Source organism: Bubalus bubalis, chromosome 11, assembly GCF_019923935.1.
Source record: "Bubalus bubalis isolate 160015118507 breed Murrah chromosome 11, NDDB_SH_1, whole genome shotgun sequence".
In the NCBI taxonomy this organism is placed as follows: domain Eukaryota; kingdom Metazoa; phylum Chordata; class Mammalia; order Artiodactyla; family Bovidae; genus Bubalus; species Bubalus bubalis.
In genome coordinates, this window is record NC_059167.1 from 22,397,338 (window position 1) to 22,418,080 (window position 20,743).

Sequence of the window (20,743 nt, forward strand, 5' to 3'; positions counted from 1 at the left end):
CTTCCGGCCCCGCAGCCCGCGGCGGGGGAGGGGCCGTCGCCGCCAGCGTTCTCCCGGCCCCCCACGGCCGGCGGAAGGGCCTCGCGCATCGCGGAAGCGCGGCCGCAGCTGTGGATCAGCTGCTGGAGGAGGCGGAGAAGGAGAGGGAGGAGTCTGGGAGGGGGTGGAGGGAAGGGGAGGGAGGGGACCGTCAGGAAGCCGCGAACGCCACCGAGTGTCTGCACACCTCGCTCCGTCTTTTGCTATGGCTGGTTAAAAGAACCAGCCGGATCGCAGCGCGGGGGGAGGGCCGGGTGGGGGGGTGGTGGAGAGTGGCGGCCGCGCGTGAGGCCGAGGGAGGGGCGGCGGCGCGAGCGAGCGGCGGCGGCGGCGGCGGCGGCGGCGGTTCCAGCATGAAGAGGAGAGCTGGCCTGGGGGGCAGCATGAGGTCAGTGGTGGGCTTCTTGTCCCAGCGGGGCTTGCATGGGGACCCCCTGCTCACTCAGGACTTTCAGAGGAGACGCCTGCGAGGCTGCAGAAACCTCTACAAGAAGGACCTCCTCGGCCACTTCGGCTGTGTCAATGCCATTGAATTCTCCAACAATGGAGGCCAGTGGCTGGTCTCAGGTAAATCAACCCCCTTCCCCTCCCCGCGCCTCCGGGCCCCCTTCCAACCTCCCCTTTCCGCTCTCGCTCTCTCTCTCTCTCTCTCTCTCTCTCGCCACCCTCCTCCTGCCCTCCGTCCGTACCCCCTCCCTCCTCAACCCACACCACCCCCCCCTTCTTCGGCGGTGGGAAGGTGGGTGTCAGATTAAAACCCTGGCTGGGGGAGGGTGGAAGGGGAAAGAAGAGGATGTCTTCTATTAAAAAAAAAAAAAAAAGACCTAAAATGGTTGACAGGTCCTTAATTCGCTTTATCCCGAGTGTAAAGTGATCTGTCCTGATGACTGCCCTGGAAGTGTGGGTTGGCGAGGGGGTGGGGGGGCGAGGTTACGGCCTGACAAAGTTTGATGGGAAACTCTTCCTTCGTGTACTTTAAAAGGTGCGGGGGGCCTTTGGGCGATTTGGAGGGGGAGGAGGCCGAGGCGCGCCTGAGGCCGGGGTGGGGGGGAAGGGAGGGGGAGCTCGCGCCCCTGTCGCCGGCGTCCTGGGAAGGGGCCTTGGGGGGGCCGGAGTAGGGCGGTGACAGGGTCGGGGCTGCGACTCCGGGTGAGCCGAGGGGAGGTGACGGGCGGGTCCCTGTGGACCGCTCCCCTCGGCGCCCTCGGGGGCACCAGCGCCATCTCCTCGGGTCCTGGGGGTGGCCTCTTCCGTGTCTTGTTTTTCTTCTGGTTTCGGGAGTGCCGAGGACTCTGGAAGGCCAAGGGACACCGGCCTGAACTTGAATGCGCAACTTGTGAGGGCAGGGGGTGGGGGTGGGGGGTAGGGGGGCGACCCCGGGAGACTGGTTGGCGGGAGCCGCGAGCCCGCACCCCCTTCCCCCCGCGCCTGCCCGTTGCAGGTGGTCTCTGCGCCTCCTCCCGCCCACCTGGGCTTGATTGCCTCCCCCCCGCCCCACTCCCGCGGCTCCCCCTCCGGTGTGGGGTAGGTGGTGAAATCGAGGCCGGGGCTCCGGCCGGGCGATGTAGGCCTCGCTCTCCCGGGGCTCCTAGCGACAGGCAGCTGAATCGATAGCCTATTGCTCCCGGGGAGGCCGGAGCGGGCGGGTGGTGGCGACAGCTGCCCCGGAGGAGGTGCGCCTGCGGCCCCTGGGGGCGCTCGCTGCCGCCCTCATCTGGGGGGTCGTGGGCCCAAGGCGGGCGAGTGGGGATGGGGTACGCTGGGGGCGGCTCCCCGAAACCCGGCCCAGGGTGGGAGGGCGAAGACGGCTGATCTGGCGTTCCCGCTCGCCTTCTGCCCTCCCTACCCCATCCCTTTTCCTACGTCTAGAGGGAGGAAGGGGGAGCCCTGCGCTGGACGTGGCGCTTCGCTTCACCCAGCCCGGTCCCTGAATGGTTTTCTAATTTACGTCAGTGGGCAGCTCGCCAGAAACTTCTGGGATCCTGGCAAAGCATCCATCGTCTTCGCGAGTAACTCTTCGCGAAGTGGCACGGGGCGTGCCGTCCAGTTTTGGGGTAGCAGAGATAAGACTTGGGATCATTAAACGATAAGCCTTCTGGGGTTTCTTCAGGACTGACTTGACTTCTCCACATCGTATCGTTTTCTCTTTGACTAGGTAGAGTTTGGCCCTAGATCATTTCCTGAAGACATCTGATATTCCACTTCGAGGCATACCCCTAAACAAAAGCTTCCTTCCCCCACAGGGCAAGAATGGGGGGAAGAGCTGTTACAAGAGCTCACAGTTTTTTCCCCTACTGCTACTTCTGTATTCATCATACGCTGTCTCCTTCCTAGACTGATTTATTCCTACGGAGATATTCCCAAGTAAATGTACCCTACAGAGTGAGGGAATTTTGAGGTGGGGAGGGACGGGGAGGTGCTATTACAGACTGAGCTAATTAAGCATGTTGATTAAATGATAAATGCAGTCATACGTTGCTCAATTTAACACGCTTTTAAAAAAATAACAGATTTATTAAAATATAATTCACATGCCATACAATTCATCCATTTAAAAGTTCATTAGAACTTTTTTTTTTAAGGCGATAAAAAGTTGCCTCCTCTCTACCGGTTTTCCTTGTGTTGTATGTTCCCCTTTGTCTTACATGAACCCCATTTTCTCTAGACTTGACCAGTTCATTTTCTTTATCTTAATTTTAGTCTATAGAAGAGCAGGGCCCTTTCCACAGGGCAGCTCTGGTGAACCTTCTGATTCTAGGCGTAAGTAGCCCATCTCCATCAGTACTTCCTGGGTTCCAGCCTTCTTTGCCTCTTACTCCTCCTTCCCCTCACACTTCCTCTAGCTCAGTTCTTCCTATTTGCATTTTATATACTCCTGTCCCTTTCTGAGTCTTGTAGTAGGCTTTTTCCTGCTCGTCCAGTTTAGCTCAGGTAGTGTTAGCTTTTGTTAGCTTTTCTTAGTTGTTCCCAGAAGGTAGGTAGAGTTTTGGTTAAAAGCCTTATTAGCTTATTTGTGTATTATGAATATAACTTATACAACAGAAAGGTCCTCCTGTTTGCTTCAGATAAGGAAACCCCCTCTGGGAGTCATAAATATACCTTCACTTGTTAAGGCTAATTAAATTTTGTTCTAGAAAGTCTTTCAGTAATCCTCCCAAATTTAAAACTATTTAAGGTATCATATTTACATTTCATCTATCATTGTTCTTTAGCAGTTAACACCTGAGGGGAAGAGCACCAGGTATTTTGAGGCTTATGCTATCTATTCCTAATGTTTCACCAAAAATGTGGTAAGAGGTCAGATGAGATTACTTCTATGCATTTTGTTGTAGCTCTTATATCTTGTCTGGATTGGTTAAAGCCCTCAAATGTGATGATTATGATGATATAATGTTCCATAGAAAAGGAGATCAGATTTGTGGTTACCAGAGGCAGGGGTCGGGTCAAGGGGTAAGGAATTGGGTGAAGGCAGTCAGAAAGTACAACCTTCCAGTTATAAGATAAACAGGTACTAGTAATGAAATGTATAGTGCAATTGTTAACATTATTGTATGTTATATATGAAAGTTAGAGTAAATCTTTCAATTCAGTTCAAGTCACTCAGTCGTGTCCAGCTCTTTGTGACTCCGTGAACCGCAGCACGTCAGGCCTCCCTGTCATCACCAACTCCCGGAGTCTACCCAAACCCATGTCCATTGAGTCAGTGATGCCATCCAGCCATCTCAGCCTCTGTCGTCCCCTTCTCCTGCCCTCAATCTTTCCTTGCGTCAGGGTCTTTTCAAATGAGTCAGCTCTTTGCATCAGGGGGCCAAAGTATTGGAGTTTCAGCTTCAACATCAGTCCTTCCAATAACAAAAATTTTTTTTTCTATTTCTTTAATTTTATATCTATATGAACTGGTGGACCAGTCAGTAAACTTACTGTGATTATCATTTCTTGGTATATGTAAGCCAAATCATTATACTGTACACCTTACAGTGCTGTGTGTCAATTATATTTCAGTAAAACTGGAAGAAAAACAATTTTTTTAAAATGATTGTCCTTAGTTTGTTCACTGTTTTCATTTTCTAATTGTTTGGGCAGGCTCACATTTCTGTAAACTGACACACTCTATCTGGGTAGGGTTTTTTTGTTGTTTGTTTTTTCTTTTAAATTTTGTTTGGTCATGCTGGGAGGCTTGTAGGATCTTAGTTCCCTGACCAGGAATTGAACTGGGGCTGTGGGAGTGAAAGCGCAGAGTCCTAACCCCTGGACTTCTAGGGAATTCCCTGGCACATACTATTTGTTAGAATTAACTTAGACGTAGGGCAAAAATATTTGCATGAATCCTGTGGCCTTACAAACAATTCTGTTTGTTAAGGACACGTCATTGGTTTTTTGTTCTAACAGCTAGCCCCTTTTCCAGGGCACAGTGAGTCCAGAAGATATTAAGAGTAAAGCAGAGAAAACCAGGAAGGAGAAAAGGTGCTCAGCTGGGAAGTGAATGTAGGACATAAATAAGTAGGAGGGTGGTTTTGGGGCATTTTAAAATACAAAAGTACTTTAACCTAAAAAATATTTTTGTTTGTTACTATAAAGGGTGTTATTGTGGTATCACACAAGGCAGTGTGGTATAACATACACATGGTTAAAATCACTGCTAATTCCATGGACAAGAGGATCCTGGTGGGCTACGATCCACGGATTCGAAGAGTCAGACATGACTGAAGCGATTTAGCACAGCACAGCACACGTCATTTAATGTGTGACCTTAGTCAAGAATACCCACTCCAGTATTCTTGCCTGGAGAATCCCATGGACAGAGGAGCTTGGTGGGCTACAGTCCACGGGTCCCCAAGAGTCGGACACGACTGAGCGACTTCACTTCACTTTCACTTAGTCAAGTTGCTAAACTTTTCTTTCCTGATGTGAGCAGGGAATACCAGCACCCACCTGAAGGGCTGTTGTAACAACTACATTAGGCCAGGTTTAGTTTGGATAATGAACAGAGTGCCAGGCCTCTCAGAAAAAATGCTGAGTTTGTTTTCTTTCCCGTTTGTACTTATAACTCATGATGTCGTAATTAGCTGACACTTGTTCTTAGAGTGCTGGTAGTGAACATGTGCAAATGGGGCAGACAGGATAGTTTTGTGACTTTTTGATGTGGAATGAGGCACAGAATGGTATGGAAAAAATCTGGAATTTGGTGTCACATGATGTTGGAAGCTCTTCTAGTCTCAAATTGTTTGAATTTAGGCAAGTTCTAATCATTCCTCATCAGTAAACTGGGATTATCAAATTTCTGTCATTACCTAACAAGAAGGTGTATTCAGTGAAATGTTATATGTGAAGGTACTTTGCAAACTCCATAGGTTTGAGTGAACATTACTGTCTATAAAGGACAGCTTATGCTTGATGCTTGCAGGTTTCATCTTAGAATATTTAAGGGTGTTGATTCTTTGAGAGAGGTAAGGAACAACAAATGTATGTTGAAATGCTCCTTATGAGAGATCCTAACACCATCAAAGAGGTTATGTTAGTGCACTTATTTAGCGCATAGCCTAGGCTTACCTTTTGAGTCTTTGGTTGCATCTGATTTTTTAAATTGCCTCCATTGCCTCCTCTTTGTTGGTGTTTAGTTGCAAAGTCATGTCTGACTCTTTGTGAACCCTTGGACAGTAGCCTGACAGTCTTCTCTGTCCATGGGGTTTCCCAGGCAAGAATACTGGAGTGGGTTGCCATTTCCTACTCGAGGGAATCTTCCCAACCCAGAGATTTAACCCGAGTCTCCTGCATTGGCAGGCATATTCTTTACTGCTGAACTACCAGGGAAGCCCTGCCTTCTCTTGCGTTTCTCCTTTTCCCTCGAATGGAAATATGTTTACTTCAAAGTCTTTTTATTTTCTCCTGGGGAAGAAGATGAACATCTTCCTGAGATCTGATTGTAAGACCAATCAGAATGTAGCTCTGGGGGAATTCCTGGCGGTCCAGTGGTTACGACTGGGCATTTTTCACTGCCAGGGCCAGGGTCAGTCTCTGGTTGGGAATTGAGATCCTGGAAGCCAAAAAAAAAAAAAAAGAATGTAGCTCTGTATATATATCTCTGCTTTCTTGTATCTTATAAATGGTTTGTATAAACAGACTTAGCAGTAAACAAAAATATTCAGCTCTTTGGGATAAGAGTTGCTGTAATATCATTTACCCTGAATTGGTGCTTAAGGCCTTGGAACTTGTAGCACCAGCAGATTAATAGCCCATAGTGTGAAGTTTTGAGTTATGGTGAGAGATTATGATCTCTTTTTTAACCCTTATGACCCAATGTAGAAAAAGCACCTTCAGAACCTTTTCAGATACCATCAGCAACTACACTATTTCAAAGTGTTAATTAAGTAGGAGCTGTGAATGGGGAGAGGCACTTAATTATTTGGTCATAATATTTATAATTGGACTCACTATTTAGTCCTATTTCTGTTTTCTGTGGGTCTCCGACTTTACTTATCATTATAAGTATCCACAGTTACACATAGAGGTTAAGAGCATGAATTCTGGATTGAGAGTGCCTCGGGATGAAAATCAACTAAACTGCTTGCTTACTGGGTTACCTTTGACAAGTCACTCATCCTTTGTGTTTCCGTGTTCATACAATAAAGACAGTGATACATCTCACGGGGTTGTGATAAGTGTTGAATGAAATAATACTTGTCAAGTTTTTCTAACAAGGATCTGGACCATACTGTTGCTCTGGTTGCTGCTCCTGCTGCAGTTGTTGTTACTGTTGTTGTTTAACTTGAACCTCACAAAAAAGCTTTTAAGAGAGTGACACCTCAACATCTAACATTTATTGCAGATGGCACAGAGCAGTGTGAAAAATTAAGAATGATCTCAGTCAGGGGAACTATTAGAAACGCTTTATGAATAAGCTTAACCCCAATACTGTTGGCACAGCATAATTTTAAGCATCAAATAATAGCTGTGATAATAACTATATGCTTAATTGGAACCTATTAACTGATGATCATTTCCTGTTGCCCAGTCACTAGCTGTATTTCTTTTGTGGGGGTGGAGGGTGGGTTGGGCCACTAAGTTTATGTAATTAAGCTTTATTTATTTATTTTTAAATTAATTAAATTAATTTTTTTGTCTTCACCTTGAGGTATGAGGAATCTTAGATCTTCCCTGACCAGGGATTAAACCCACGGCCCCTGCAGTGGAAGCACGCAGTCTTAACCACTGGACTACTGACGAAGTCCCTATATTTCATTTTATGGTATCAGTTTTCTGTAAATTAACTCTTGTAAGAACATATTACCTGTAGGTTAAGTGTTTGGCTTTAGCCAGTTAAATGAATTCTGACTTTATTAATAAACTTCTCACATGTTTAATTAGAATGAATATCTTGGTCCAGGGGTTAGTTAATCAGGAGAAATATGGCCAGATTTCTGACAGAAGCTTTTGTAGTTACATACATTTTGACGTGGTGATTAGGAGAATCAATTCTTGAATTTTCTTCTGGGCTTTGCTATTTACTAATAATTCATTGCTGTGAAGGTGTTAAATTTTATTCTTTGATCTGTTAGTTCAACAAATAGTTTTTGAGCAGATACTATTTATAAGACTGGAGCTGTGGGAAGTGCAGAGATGATGAATCAGGTGTAAATCATACTTTTAAGCTTTCATTTGCGGAACCTTTACTTCTCAGTTGTAACAGTTCATGATCCTTTAAAAATTTTCTCTTCTGCTTTATGATACTTTAATAGATATTTGATTTTTCTCTGGTTTTTAGTGTTTAATATAGCAAAAATCCCCTTGTCTGTTAGCCTGAGTGGGAAAAAAAGATGGCTTATAGAAATGGCCTTGGAGGACACTGCTATGATAAATTTTAGAGATCATGTCACAAGGATATGGTATCACAGATATTTATAGACACATATTATTTTTCCCACTTGTTTTTCAGTCAACTAATTGCTATCTATCAAAGACTGGCAAATTTAAAATTATGCCTGGGTTTGTCACCTTTGCTTTAAAATAACCTAGTGAGTTTTAATTGATGGCCACCAATCTCATTAGACATTATAAGTACATCAAAAAATTGTCTTTATGTTCATTATTGTTCAGAGGATCATCACTGAACTTAGTACATTTTTTGATCCCTAAGAGTTCTGAAGAGCCGTGGCCCTCAGTTGTGTATCCTGGCCACACACTGAAGAGAGGTGTCAGCCAGGTACAAGTGTGTGCTCATTCCCTTGATTACTGGTAGATTTGGATGTGAAGTAGTTGGAATCATTTAGATCAAGGACACTTTATTGACCAGTAAAACTTGAGACCCAGGAGTGCTGCTTTCTGAATTCTGAGTTAAGTGGGTTTATTTGTTTTCTCATGCATTGAGTAAGGTGAAGAGCACTTTCATTGCTTATAAACAGTGTTTAATTTTGATCTTTTTGTTTTCTTTTTCATGGTTTCAAGAAAGAAGTAATTGCTTTTCTTATTGTTTTAGTCTGAATTTAAATACTCAAAGGTGAAATTAAAGCCTTTTAAGGTTAAAGGAACCAAAATCCTAATTCAAATGAAGATTATGTAGGTTAGGAAGGAATCAATTTTATGTTCAATTCTTGATGACCCACATTATATTAAAAGTATTATCTCTTATAGTTTAAGAACTGAATATTGATTTGTTAAGATCAAAATCCTCCAAGCCAGGCTTCAGCAATATGTGAACCGTGAACTTCCTGATGTTCAAGCTGGTTTTAGAAAAGGCAGAGGAACCAGAGATCAAATTGCCAACATCCGCCGGATCATGGAAAAAGCAAGAGAGTTCCAGAAAAACATCTATTTCTGCTTTATTGACTATGCCAAAGCCTTTGACTGTGTGGATCACAATAAACTGTGGAAAATTCTGAAAGAGATGGGAATACCAGACCACCTGACCTGCCTCTTGAGAAACCTCTATGCAGGTCAGGAAGCAACAGTTAGAACTGGACATGGAACAACAGACTGGTTCCAAATAGGAAAAGAAGTACGTCAAGGCTGTATATTATCACCCTGCTTATTTCACTTATATGCAGAGTACATGGTGAGAAACGCTGGACTGGAAGAAACACAAGCTGGAATCACGATTGCAGGGAGAAATATCAATAACCTCAGATATGCAGATGACACCACCCTTATGGCAGAAAATGAAGAGGAACTCAAAAGCCTCTTGATGAAAGTGGAGAGTGAAAAAGTTGGCTTAAAGCTCAACATTCAGAAAACGAAGATCATGGGCATCCGGTTCCATCACTTCATGGGAAATAGATGGGGAAACAGTGGAAACAGTGTCAGACTTAATTTTGGGGGGCTCCAAAATCACTGCAGATGGTGACTGCAGCCATGAAATTAAAAGATGCTTACTCCTTGGAAGGAAAGTTATGACCAACCTAGATAGCATATTCAAAAGCAGAGACATTACTTTGCCAACAAAGGTCCGTCTATTCAAGGCTATGGTTTTTCCAGTGGTCATGTATGGATTTGAGAGTTGGACTGTGAAGAAGGCTGAGCGCCGAAGAATTGATGCTTTTGAACTGTGGTGTTGGAGAAGACTCTTGAGAGTCCCTTGGACTGCAAGGAGATCCAACCAGTCCATTCTGAAGGAGATCAGCCCTGGGATTTCTTTGGAGGGAATGATGCTGAAGCTGAAACTCCAGTACTTTGGCCACCTCATGTGAAGAGTTGACTCATTGGAAAAGACTCTGATGCTGGGAAGGATTGGGGGCAGGAGGAGAAGGGGACGACAGAGGATGAGATGCTGGATGGCATCACTGACTCAATGGACGTGGGTCTGGGTGAACTCCAGGAGTTGGTAATAGACAGGGAGGCCTGGCGTGCTACGATTCATGGGGTTGCGAAGAGATGGACACGACTGAGCGACTGAACTGAACTGACTGAATGCTTAGATTATTGTGGAAACATGAAATTACGTTTATTTTTTACTTAATTTGTGTTCTTTAAATTTTTTGCTTTTAAGTTATGAATAGCCTACAATAGTTAGGTTACCATTTGCCAAAGTGTGGGTATACAAGCTGATTTTAAGGGATCTTTGAATGAATATTTACATTTTAATAGTACATTTATTTTATACAGATTAGAAAAGTTAACTAACATGTATAAAATAGCTTTCATGGATTTATTGCTTAAGGTGAGGCTAAATTTTTAAAAGTTCTTTTAAAGAAAAATGACAGTGGCTGTGTTATGTAGATATGGCAAAAATCAAAAGTTGATCTTGACTGACTGGGAAATACTACTTTAGAAAACCTATTTGGTTTCTTCCTTCTTTCTCATGGAATCAGAGAGATGGAAAGATCTTCATTTTATGGAAGAAGGAGTGGAGAAGTAGAAAGGTGACTTGCCCAGAGTGCTTGGTTAGTCTTTGGCAGTGAGGACTAAGTAGGACTCATTGCTCCTAGGCAAGTGCTCCTTGTAGGTTACCTTTTAATAGTTTTCTGCCCCTTCTTATCAGGCAGGAGACCTTTTCTGGAGCTCTTTGAAACAGTTGAAAGCTGAATGTTAGCAATTTCTGAGCACATGTCCAACTCTAGTTGCTCCTCTTAGATGATAAATTGTATTGCTATGTTTTGATTAAATAACTTATTTCAAATAGGTATGTTATGTTTATTCATTTAAAATATTTACAGAGAACACACTATGTCTGCCTCCTTAATCTCAATAATAGCTCTGAGTTACTTTTTAAAACATTTATTTAGCAGATAGTGTGTGGAAATGCCAGGCCCTCTGCTAAACACTTTGTATGTCTTATTTGCCACTTGCAGAATAGCCAGTGTTAACTTATGATCTAGAAAGATAGGGGATTTGAAGGTTTTGTATTAATTGTCATAACTAAGTGCTAAAGAATCAAAAGAGGACACTGATAAATGACTGATGAGGATTCTGTAATGATAACAGGTAGGGCGTTAGTGGGCTGTCCTTGTGGCTCAGATGGTAAAGAATTTGCCTGCAATGTGAGAAACCAGGGTTATCGAGAAGATGCCCTGGAGAAGGGAATGGCTACCCAATACAGTATTCTTGCCTAGAGAATTCCATGGTCAGAGGAGCCTGGTGGGCTGCAGTCCATAGGGTCCCACAGAGTCAGAGTGACTGAGCGACGAACACTCATTCACTCACTCAGGGCATTAGTGGAAAAATAGATACTGGAATTCATTGTCTCTCGTTAAAAGAAAATGAAATAGAATTCTAGGAATGAAATAAGAGTTTTTTTACTACCTTATATATTACCTTAATCTTTGTAGAAAATTTGATTCCAATAGCTGCTTTCCAAATTTTTGTTCTTTTCAGCTTTAATACTTGTTACTCACCACTGCCAACATAATATAAGCTCCCTAAAATTTAACTCATTATCTTATATCTCCTGCTGATCTCTCAAAAATCTATAGTGCTCCCCAGCGTGTACCACATTGAGTAGGAATGGTTCATCTGGTGTTCGAGATATTACTGTTTATAAAAATAAATGTTTAACAGTGACTTATCTGGTAGTCCAGTGTAAGACTGCACTTCGACTGCAGAGGTGCGGGTTCCATCCCTGGACAGAGAACTAAGATCCCACTGCAGTGCTATCAAAAACAGGAAGAAAGAAAAAAATGTTTGACAATAAATTGAAGCTTAGAGAAGTTAAGTAACTTGTGAAACCTGTAGTTTGTGGTGAAGCTGGATTTCCAGCCTGGGTCTGCATGAGTTCTGAGACATGCTGCTAACTGCTCTGAAATTTTTAGAATGTTATATACATTTTAAAAGGATTTGACCTTTCCCCTATATTCTCATCTCCCTATGCTATCACTCTGGTGTGCTAAATGTTTTTTTTCCCCTTTATGTGAAAACAGAAAGGGGTTGGTGGGGTTGAGGGGATGGATCATGGGCTTGGAGCCAATAATAGGCACAGTTCTGATCACAGCTTCAGTTCTCACCTCTGAAGATCTCTCTCAGGAGTAAAACTTACTTCACCTGGATTTTGGTTTTGGGAGTCTTCTAAAGTCTTCTTCCCTAACACTGTGTTTCATGCTTGCTTCTATAAACCATGTGAGTAACTTCATACTGGGTTAAACTCACCTGCTTTAGTCTGAATAGGAGTGGCTATAATACTCTGGTTACCAAGTTAGTTCCTATTCCCCATTTACCTCACTAGAAGTACAAACAATATATATGTATTCACTGAGCCTGTGATTTGAGTTTGATTTCTGCTGAAAGTATGCTGCTTGAGTATGTTTGGCTGAATTCCAGCCAACAGAAATAAGTGTATTTCCTTATAATTATACATGGGAAGAAAATATCTATGCCTGGGGTAGAGATAAATAATGTGCTTCAGAATAAATTGCTTTTTGGAAGAAGGTTTAAACAATGCAACATGGGAGATCTGCCCATAAGTCGTTTGGAGGCACTTTTAACACTAACAAGGAGCATAGTGCTCTTGCAGGTCAGGTTAACTCCTGTCGCCAGCAGCTTCACTCTGTTTCTGTAAAAAAGAAGGTGTTCTGGTTCCTTCCGGAGTTACTCACTGACTGGGTGAAAAAGGAGGATTACTCTTCAGGTTCTGATCTTGGATTCCACTTGCCCTTACGTCAGTTTTTATAGGTCAGGGATTAAGGGGAAGAATTGACAACAGCGGTTTGTCACTTCAGATACCTGCTGTCCCCATGCCTTCATGTTCACACTTCCTTTGTCACCTTGCTCACTCCTTGCACTTTGCAGTGTTACATACCCGAGATTCTGTCATGTACCTCTTGGGATACAGAGTTGATATCCATTGGAGATCAGGTCTGTGTGCTTTGAGTACTGTTTTCCTGTTAGGACCAGTCATAAAGGAGTTTATTCCAGAGGGCTGCGACACGTAGGAATCACTGAGAAAATGGCACCAGAGGTAACTGACAAGTTTATATTGTACCCAAGGAGCAGAGATGGTATTAGCTGAAAGGCTGATTTCCATCTTCCCTGTTGCCTCTGCTGGGGCTCCTGTGGTTGATAAGGTGAGGTAAGGTTTCGTCATATGGTCGATCAGCTAACTCTGTAGATCCCCTGCCTTTGCTTTGTTGTTGTTTAGTTGCTAAGTCATGCCTGACTGTTTTGCAATTTCATGGACTGTAGCCCTCCAGGCTCCTCTGTTCATGGGATTTTCCAGGTAAGAATACAGGAGTGGGTTGCCATTTCCTCCTCCAGGGGATCTTCCCGACCCAGGGATTGAACTCGCGTCTCCTGCATTGCAGGTGAATTCTTTACCGCTGAGCCACTGGGGAAGCACCCCTGCCTTTGCTGGGGCCCTTAACACCTAAGATGACCATATATCTGATTTACTTGGGACCCAGTTTTCCCATAGCCCTAATACAATGATTAGTGCTCTTTCATTCCTAAAAAGGTCCTGGTTTGGATGATAAGTCATAGGGCCACCTACTCATGATCATAAGAGCTGTCTGGAGCTCTGGTAGAACCAAAGCCTTAGTCTCTTCACTCCTCCTATTCACTGTTGAATGCCTCTGCTGGAAAAGCCTCCAAGCCTCCATTCTCCCCATGTCAGGTCTTTCAGCTGCCACTTTGAAGGTATAAGTTTGAGAGGCAAAGAGGTTGGTTAGGCATTTTTCTCCTTGTCCTAGAAACCACCCCCCTCCCCGCCAAAAAACATGTTAAAACCATTAAGAAAATGCTAGCTCTAGAGGCTAAGTTACCACCGCCTTTCCATGTACTTCCTCTTATAGTTCTTGTCCTGCTATTCACTTGTACATTCTTTTTTCTTTCTTTTTATTTATTTATTTTTCTTTAATATTTGGCTGTGCTGGGTCTTCATTGCAGCGGCTGCAGGCTTCCCTGTTTGTGGCTTGCAAGCTCCAGAGCGCACGGGCTTAGGATTTGCAGTGTGCGGGCTTCTCTCTAGTTGTGGTGCTCAAGCTTAGTTGCCCTGCAGCCTGTGGGATCTTAGTTCCCCTACCAGAGATCGAACCTGTGTCCCCTGCATTGGAAGGTGGATTCTTAATCTCTGGACAACCAGGGAAGTCCCCTTCCTTTCTTTTTTAAAAAACTCTCCCTGTGGCTTGTTTTTTTGCAGAGTTGATTTTGGGGAAAGGCATTTTGATGAATGATTCTCCACTGAGTTGGAATTTTTTTCCTGAGGTGTTTTTAACCCAAAGTGATGTGATATAGATATTGAAACCATGCTAAAGGCTTAGTTTGTCTAAGCACCAGGTACATTTGGAATGAAAGTTGACTTTCAAGTGTATAGGTTGGCCCTGTGAAGAGTTTTCAGATATTGTAGTTTTTCAGGTATGTGGGCAGTTGGCTGTAGAGTGTCTTTGATGCCATGTAATGTCATCATTGAAGAGGTTTAAGAGACCTGGGTTAAAGGCCTGATTTCACCCGTCTTGTGATCTTAGGCTGCTGATGTTCTGCCCCTGTGGAATCATGCAGCTTTATTGCTGAAAAGAACTAATGATCATCTAACTGAACCCCTTTAATTTTACATGCAAGAACATAAAGGAGTAAAGAGGTAAAACGATTAGCCCAGTAGCTCACAACTAGAAAGCAGTACAAGCAAGATTAAAATCTGGGTCTTCTGACGTGGTCCCTCAGTAGGGAAAATAGGTTCTGCATTTATAAAGGACTTCCTCAAAGTGGCTTACTCCACCAGTACATTCTCTCTGCAGTTTTATTGTCTCTGAAAGGGATTGTTTTTATTAAGTTGATGATGCCTCATTATTTTGCAGATGAGTAGTAGAGATTTTCCAGGGTGGAGGCAGACTGTCAATCTGGTTGACTCTCTAGTTTGAATTCTTAGCCTGCCTATACTTCCTTATTTTAAAAAGTCTTCCAAGAACGTTACTCAGGAGGAGGAATTTTTTGCAAATCCAGATACCTGTCAAAATCTTGTTATACAACTTTCTTCATTCTAAAGTTCCATTAAAGTCTTATATCTAAATTCTGGTTGTGTATTTGGCATTACCCCTTAAAGCCAAGTAACTAATTGGAGTCTCTGAGGATAGTTTTAGTGGGTTGTTTTTTTTTTTTTTTGTAGATTTTTTAACTATGTTTGATGGCCTAGTACTAATATTTTATGGCTTCCTGCCATAGGTGGCTGCAGCATGTTTTGCCTTAGACATACGGCAAGAAACAACTGAAACTGGCATGCTTGGCAACCACCGTCAACTTGATTTAGTCTTAGAGTTGACCTCTCTGTTTACCTTCCTGGAGGGACTAAGCATTGGTGCCTACATTGGTTTAATTGTTAGAAATTGCCTATGAAGGGTAAAAGAAAACTTTATTGTGTTGTTCCTTGCTTATGCAAGGAATTCTGCAAAAGTTAGGCAGGCAGTTTTCTTAAACACAGAAAAAAGTAAAAATAAGAAACTTTGCAGAATGAATGAAGAGCATCTATGCTTTAATCGGGAAAGCATATTGTCCAGGTTAGTTCTCTATGGCAGAAATGAGACAGGACATGAGGACAGTCTGTGGTCTGGGAATACCTCAAAATGAATGTATCGTCCACTCTCATAAATTCCCTGTAAATTCTGACTGTTGTTGAGGTCCAGAGAATCTGTTTTTAGTATTGCCCTAGCTCTATTTGGGGCTTCCCAGGTGGCTGTAGTGGTAAAGAATCCTCCTACCAATGCGGGAGACACAGGATTCCCAGGTTCCATCCTTGGGTAGGGAAGAGTCCCTGGAGTAGGAAATGGCAACCCACTCCAGTATTTTTGCTTGGAAAATTCCACTGGCGGGCTACAGTTCATGGGGTCACAAAGAATCAGACACAGCTGAGCGACTGAGCACTCAACAGCTCTATTTGAGGAGCTTTTGCCCTTTGACATTTCACTACTCCCATACTTTACTATTGAGAATTTCCTGTTGAGTCATATAATTTATCAGATTATGGCACTTATAAGACAGACTTCCCACTTATTCATGTTTTTTAAATGTCATATATTAATTATGGGAAATTTGTAAAATAGATATTTAAAGAAAGATCACACTTACTCAGGATGACCATTTTGGACATATGGGACATACTTTATTTAGTCTTTATATGTGTATATTTAAAAAAATTAAATTGAAATTAGGTCACCTCTGCTGTTTTATGTTTTCTCTTAATTTTTTTTTCATATATCACCTTGCTATTTAGCATTTTTTCTAATTTGACTCCTTAAAACAGTATTTGAAAGGAAACTTTATATTACTATAATGTCTGTGAAATCATGGGTTTAATATGCTAGGTTTTTTCCCCCTAACACACGTTAAAATACATAATTATTAAAGTCATTTCTCTACTGTCTGAAATCATCCAGTGGCCTCTGCTTACTACACTTTAGGAGAAACAGGGGCTTTGGGCTCAGACATCTTGGATTTGAATCCCACTTTGCCTCTAACTGGTGGTGTGTATTTTGCGACAGGGGAGTTTACCTCTTTGTGCCTTAGTTTCTTCGTTGGCAGAATGGGGAAATTGGAGAAGATGATCTGTTAGGTGTCTTCGGACTCTATTCTGTGATTCTGATATGGATTTTTTCCCCTCTATTTCTGTTTAGGAAGTAGAGACATTTTCTAGGGATTGATGTGCTGGCTTAGGATTTAAAGACCCTAATTCTATTAAACACCACTGCTGTTAGTCATCTGATTTTAGAGAAACCATTTTATTTCCCAGTGTTCTAGTTGTCTCTTTAGGGTGTTGCTGCAACTTTAATTTCTGCTTCTCCTTTAGTGTAAAGTGTTTCAAACTAGGAGTCGAGGCTTCCTTCATTGAGGCAAACCATTGCCTTACTCTTCACATCCTTAAAATGGGGATAATTTTTCTGCCTTACTTACTTAATCGGATATGTGGAAAAATGAGATAATCGGTAGATGAGTGGAATTGTTTTCAGGATAAAGATACTAGATAAGAGCAGAGTAATAGCAGAAGTATTAGTCCTGTGGCTACTTCTTTGTAGTGAAGAGTCAAATTCATGTGATACCACCTTCTCTCTCCACCCCTGCCTGCACTTGCCATTTGATTTTTTTCTCCCTAATTTCAGTTCAGTTCAGTTTAGTTCAGTCGCTCAATCATGTCTGACTCTTTGCGACCCCATGGACTGCAGCACTCCAGGCCTCCCTGTAAATTGAGTAAACCCTGAGTAAACTCCCGGAGTTGACTCAAACTCATGTCCATTGAGTCGGTGATGCCATCCAACCATCTCATCCTCTGTCATCCCCTTCTCCTCCCACCTTCAATCTTTCCCAGCATCAGGGTCTTTTCCAGTGATCCAGTCAGTTCTTAACATCTGGTGGCCAAAGTATTGGGGTTTCAGCTTCAGCATCAGTCCTTCCAACGAATATTCAGAACTGATTTCCTTTAGGATGGACTGGTTGGATCTCCTTGCAGTCCAAGGGACTCTCAAGAGTCTTCTCCAACACCACAGTTCAAAAGCATCAGTTCTTCGGCACTCAGCTTTCTTTATAGTCCAACTCTCACATCCATACATGACTACTGAAAAAACCATAGCTTTGACTAGACGGACTTTGTTGGCAAAGTATCATCTCTGCTTTTTAATATGCTATCTAGGTTGGTCGTAACTTTCCTTCCAAGGAGTAAACGTCTTTTAATATCATGGCTGCAGTCACCATCTGCAGTGATTTTCAGATTAGATCAGTCGCTCAGTCGTGTTCGACTCTTTGCGACCCTGTGAATCCCAGCACGCCAGGCCTCCCTGTCCATCACCAACTCCCGGAGTTCACCCATACTCACGTCCATCGAGTCAGTGATGCCATCCAGCCATCTCATCCTCTGTCGTCCCCTTCTCCTCCTGCCCCCAATCCCTCCCAGCATCAGAGTCTTTTCCAGTGAGTCAACTCTTTGCACGAGGTGGCCAAAGTACTGGAGTTTCAGCTTTAACATCATTCCTTCCAAAGAAATCCCAGGGCTGATCTCCTTCAGAATGGACTGGTTGGATCTCCTTGCAGTCCAAGGGACTCTCAAGAGTCTTCTCCAACACCACAGTTCAAAAGCATCAATTCTTCGGCACTCAGCCTTCTTCACAGTCCAACTCTCACATCCATACATGACCACAGGAAAAACCATAGCCTTGAATAGACGAAACTTTGTTGGCAAAGTAATGTCTCTGCTTTTGAATATGCCATCTAGGCTGGTCATAACTTTCCTTCCAAGGAGTAAGCATCTTTTAATTTCATGGCTGCAGTCACCATCTGCAGTGATTTTGGAGCCCAGAAAAAGAAAGTCTGACACTGTTTCCACTGTTTCCCCATCTATTTCCCATGAAGTGATGGGACCGGATGCCATGATCTTCGTTTTCTGAATGTTGAGCTTTAAGCCAACTTTTTCACTCTCCTCTTTCACTTTCATCAAGAGGCTTTTGAGTTCCTCTTCACTTTCTGCCGTAAGGGTGGTGTCATCTGCATATCTGAGGTTATTGATATTTCTCCCTGCAATCTTGATTTCAGCTTGTGTTTCTTCCAGTCCAGCATTTCTCACGATGTACTCTGCATATAAGTTAAATAAGCACGGTGACAATATACAGCCTTGACGTACTCCTTTTCCTATTTGGAACCAGTCTGTTGTTCCATGTCCAGTTCTAACTGTTGAAAGGTTGTTGTTGAATCACGCGAAGACACCGGGATTCTTGGCCCCCGGAGGAGAAGAATTCACTCCGGGGCCAGAGACGAGGCTTGATCGCTCAGAGCTTTTGTGTAATAAAGTTTTATTAAAGTATAAAGGAGATAGAGAAAGCTTCTGACATAGGCATCAGAAGGGGGCAGAAAGAGTACCCGCTTGCTAGTGTTAACAATGAGGTTATATAATCCAAAGAATGTCTGGAGGTTGCAAAGACCTCATCAGACCCACTCCCATAATTAACATTGTAAGTTAACAAAAGGTTGAATCCAAAGACTGTCCTTAGGCAGGATACATTATTGTTATATAATCCTAAGGAATGTAGAGAAAGACAAAAAAGTTTGTCCTTTCTTCCTCCTTGAGAATTCCAGACCCCTCTCTTCTTGGGGACCCCTAGACTCCCTATCAACTTGCCTAGGAACTGACTCTCTCACTGTTGCTTCCTGACCTGCATAGAAGTTTCTCAAGAGACAGATCAGGTGGTCTGGTATTCCCATCTCTTTCAGAATTTTCCACAGTTTATTGTGATCCACACAGTCAAAGGCTTTGGCATAGTCAATAAAGCAGAAATAGATGTTTTTCTGGAACTCTCTTGCTTTTTCCATGATCCGGCGGATGTTGGCAATTTGATCTCTGGTTCCTCTGCCTTTTCTAAAACCAGCTTGAACATCAGGTAGTTCACAGTTCACATACTGTTGAAGCCTGGCTTGGAGAATTTTGAGCATTACTTTAGTAGTGTGTGAGATGAGTGCAATTGTGCTGTAGTTTGAGCATTCTTTGGCATTGCCTTTCTTTGGGATTGGAATGAAAAGTGACCTTTTCTAGTCCTGTGGCCACTGCTGAGTTTTCCAAATTTGCTGGCATATCAGTACTTTCACAGCATCATCTTTTAGGATTTGAAATAGTTCAACTGAAATTCCATCACCTCCACTAGCTTTGTTTGTAGTGATGGTTCCTAAGGCCTGCTTGACTTCAAATTCTAGGATGTCTGACTCTAGATGAGTGATCATCTGGTTCGTGAAGATCTTTTTTGTATAGTTCTTCTGTGTATTCTTGCTACCTCTTCTTAATATCTTCTGCTTCTGTTGGGTCCATACCATTTCTGTCCTTTATTGTGCCCATCTTTGCATGAAATGTTCCCTCTGTAGCTCTAATCTTCTTGAAGAGATCTGTAGTCTTTCCCATTCTATTGTTTTCCTCTATTTCTTTGCACTGATCACTGAGGAAGACTTTCTTACCTCTTGTTGCTATTCTTTGGAACTCTGCATTCAAATGAGTCTATCTTTCCTTTTTTTCTTTGCTTTTCCCTTGTCTTCTTTTCACAGCTATTTGTAAGGCCTCCTCAGACAGCCAGTTTGGCTTTTTGCGTTTCTTTTTCTTGGGGATGGTCTTGATCCCTGTCTCCTGTACAGTGTCACCAACCTCCATCCATAGTTCTTCAGGCACTCTATCAGATACAATCCCTTGAATCTATTTGTCACTTCTACTGTATAATCTTAATGGATTTGATTTAGGTCATACCTGAATGGTCTAGTGGTTTTCCCTACTTTTTCAATTTAAGACCGAATTTGGCAATAAGGAGTTCATGATCTGAGACACAGTCAGCTCCCTCTCTTGTTTTTGCTGACTGTATAGGGCTTCTCCATCTTTGGCTGCAAAGAATATTATCAGTCTGATTTCGGTATTGACTATCTGGTGATGTCCATGTGTAGAGTCTTCTCTTGGAAGAGTTCCCTAATTTGGGAACTGCCATTCGACCCCAGTTTTGTGACCTTGGACAAATCACCCAGTTTTAACCTCTCCATTGGCTAATTGCATGCAGCCTGCACTGAAGCCTGCACTCAGCCTGCGAAAATCAAGGTGCTGTCTTCTCTTAAAACATTGGGAGATATGGCTGATTTAAGCCTGTACTCCTCTGGCCTAGTAGTGGCTTTCTTTTAAACAAAGTTGTGTAATCTCTCCTCTGCTGTTTAATCTGGCAAGTTTCACTCGTTTGCTTTGCTGACTAGCCTCTGTGTACTTGAGAGACTGGATTGTATAGTGGTAAGGAGCACCATCTCTGGAGACAGATTACCTGGATTCAGATCCCGGCTCACATTTTTGGTTGCT

At 43.0% G+C, this 20,743-nt stretch overlaps 1 protein-coding gene across 2 annotated transcripts in view; it reads left to right on the top strand.

The window, feature by feature from the left end:
* Positions 1 to 297: 297 nt before the first annotated feature.
* The window catches only part of DCAF5 (DDB1 and CUL4 associated factor 5), a 94,415-nt gene continuing 73,969 nt past the window's right edge, over positions 298 to 20,743 (top strand). The window contains exon 1 of one of the 2 annotated variants that reach the window (XM_006056162.4): positions 298 to 427. Coding sequence is in view for 1 of the 2 variants with exons in the window: in XM_006056160.4 (XP_006056222.1) it covers positions 393 to 606 (214 nt within the window). In the remaining variant the exon portion in view is untranslated. Of the gene's footprint in view, positions 607 to 20,743 lie in introns of both variants that reach the window. The other variant, XM_006056160.4, reaches the window with a different exon arrangement.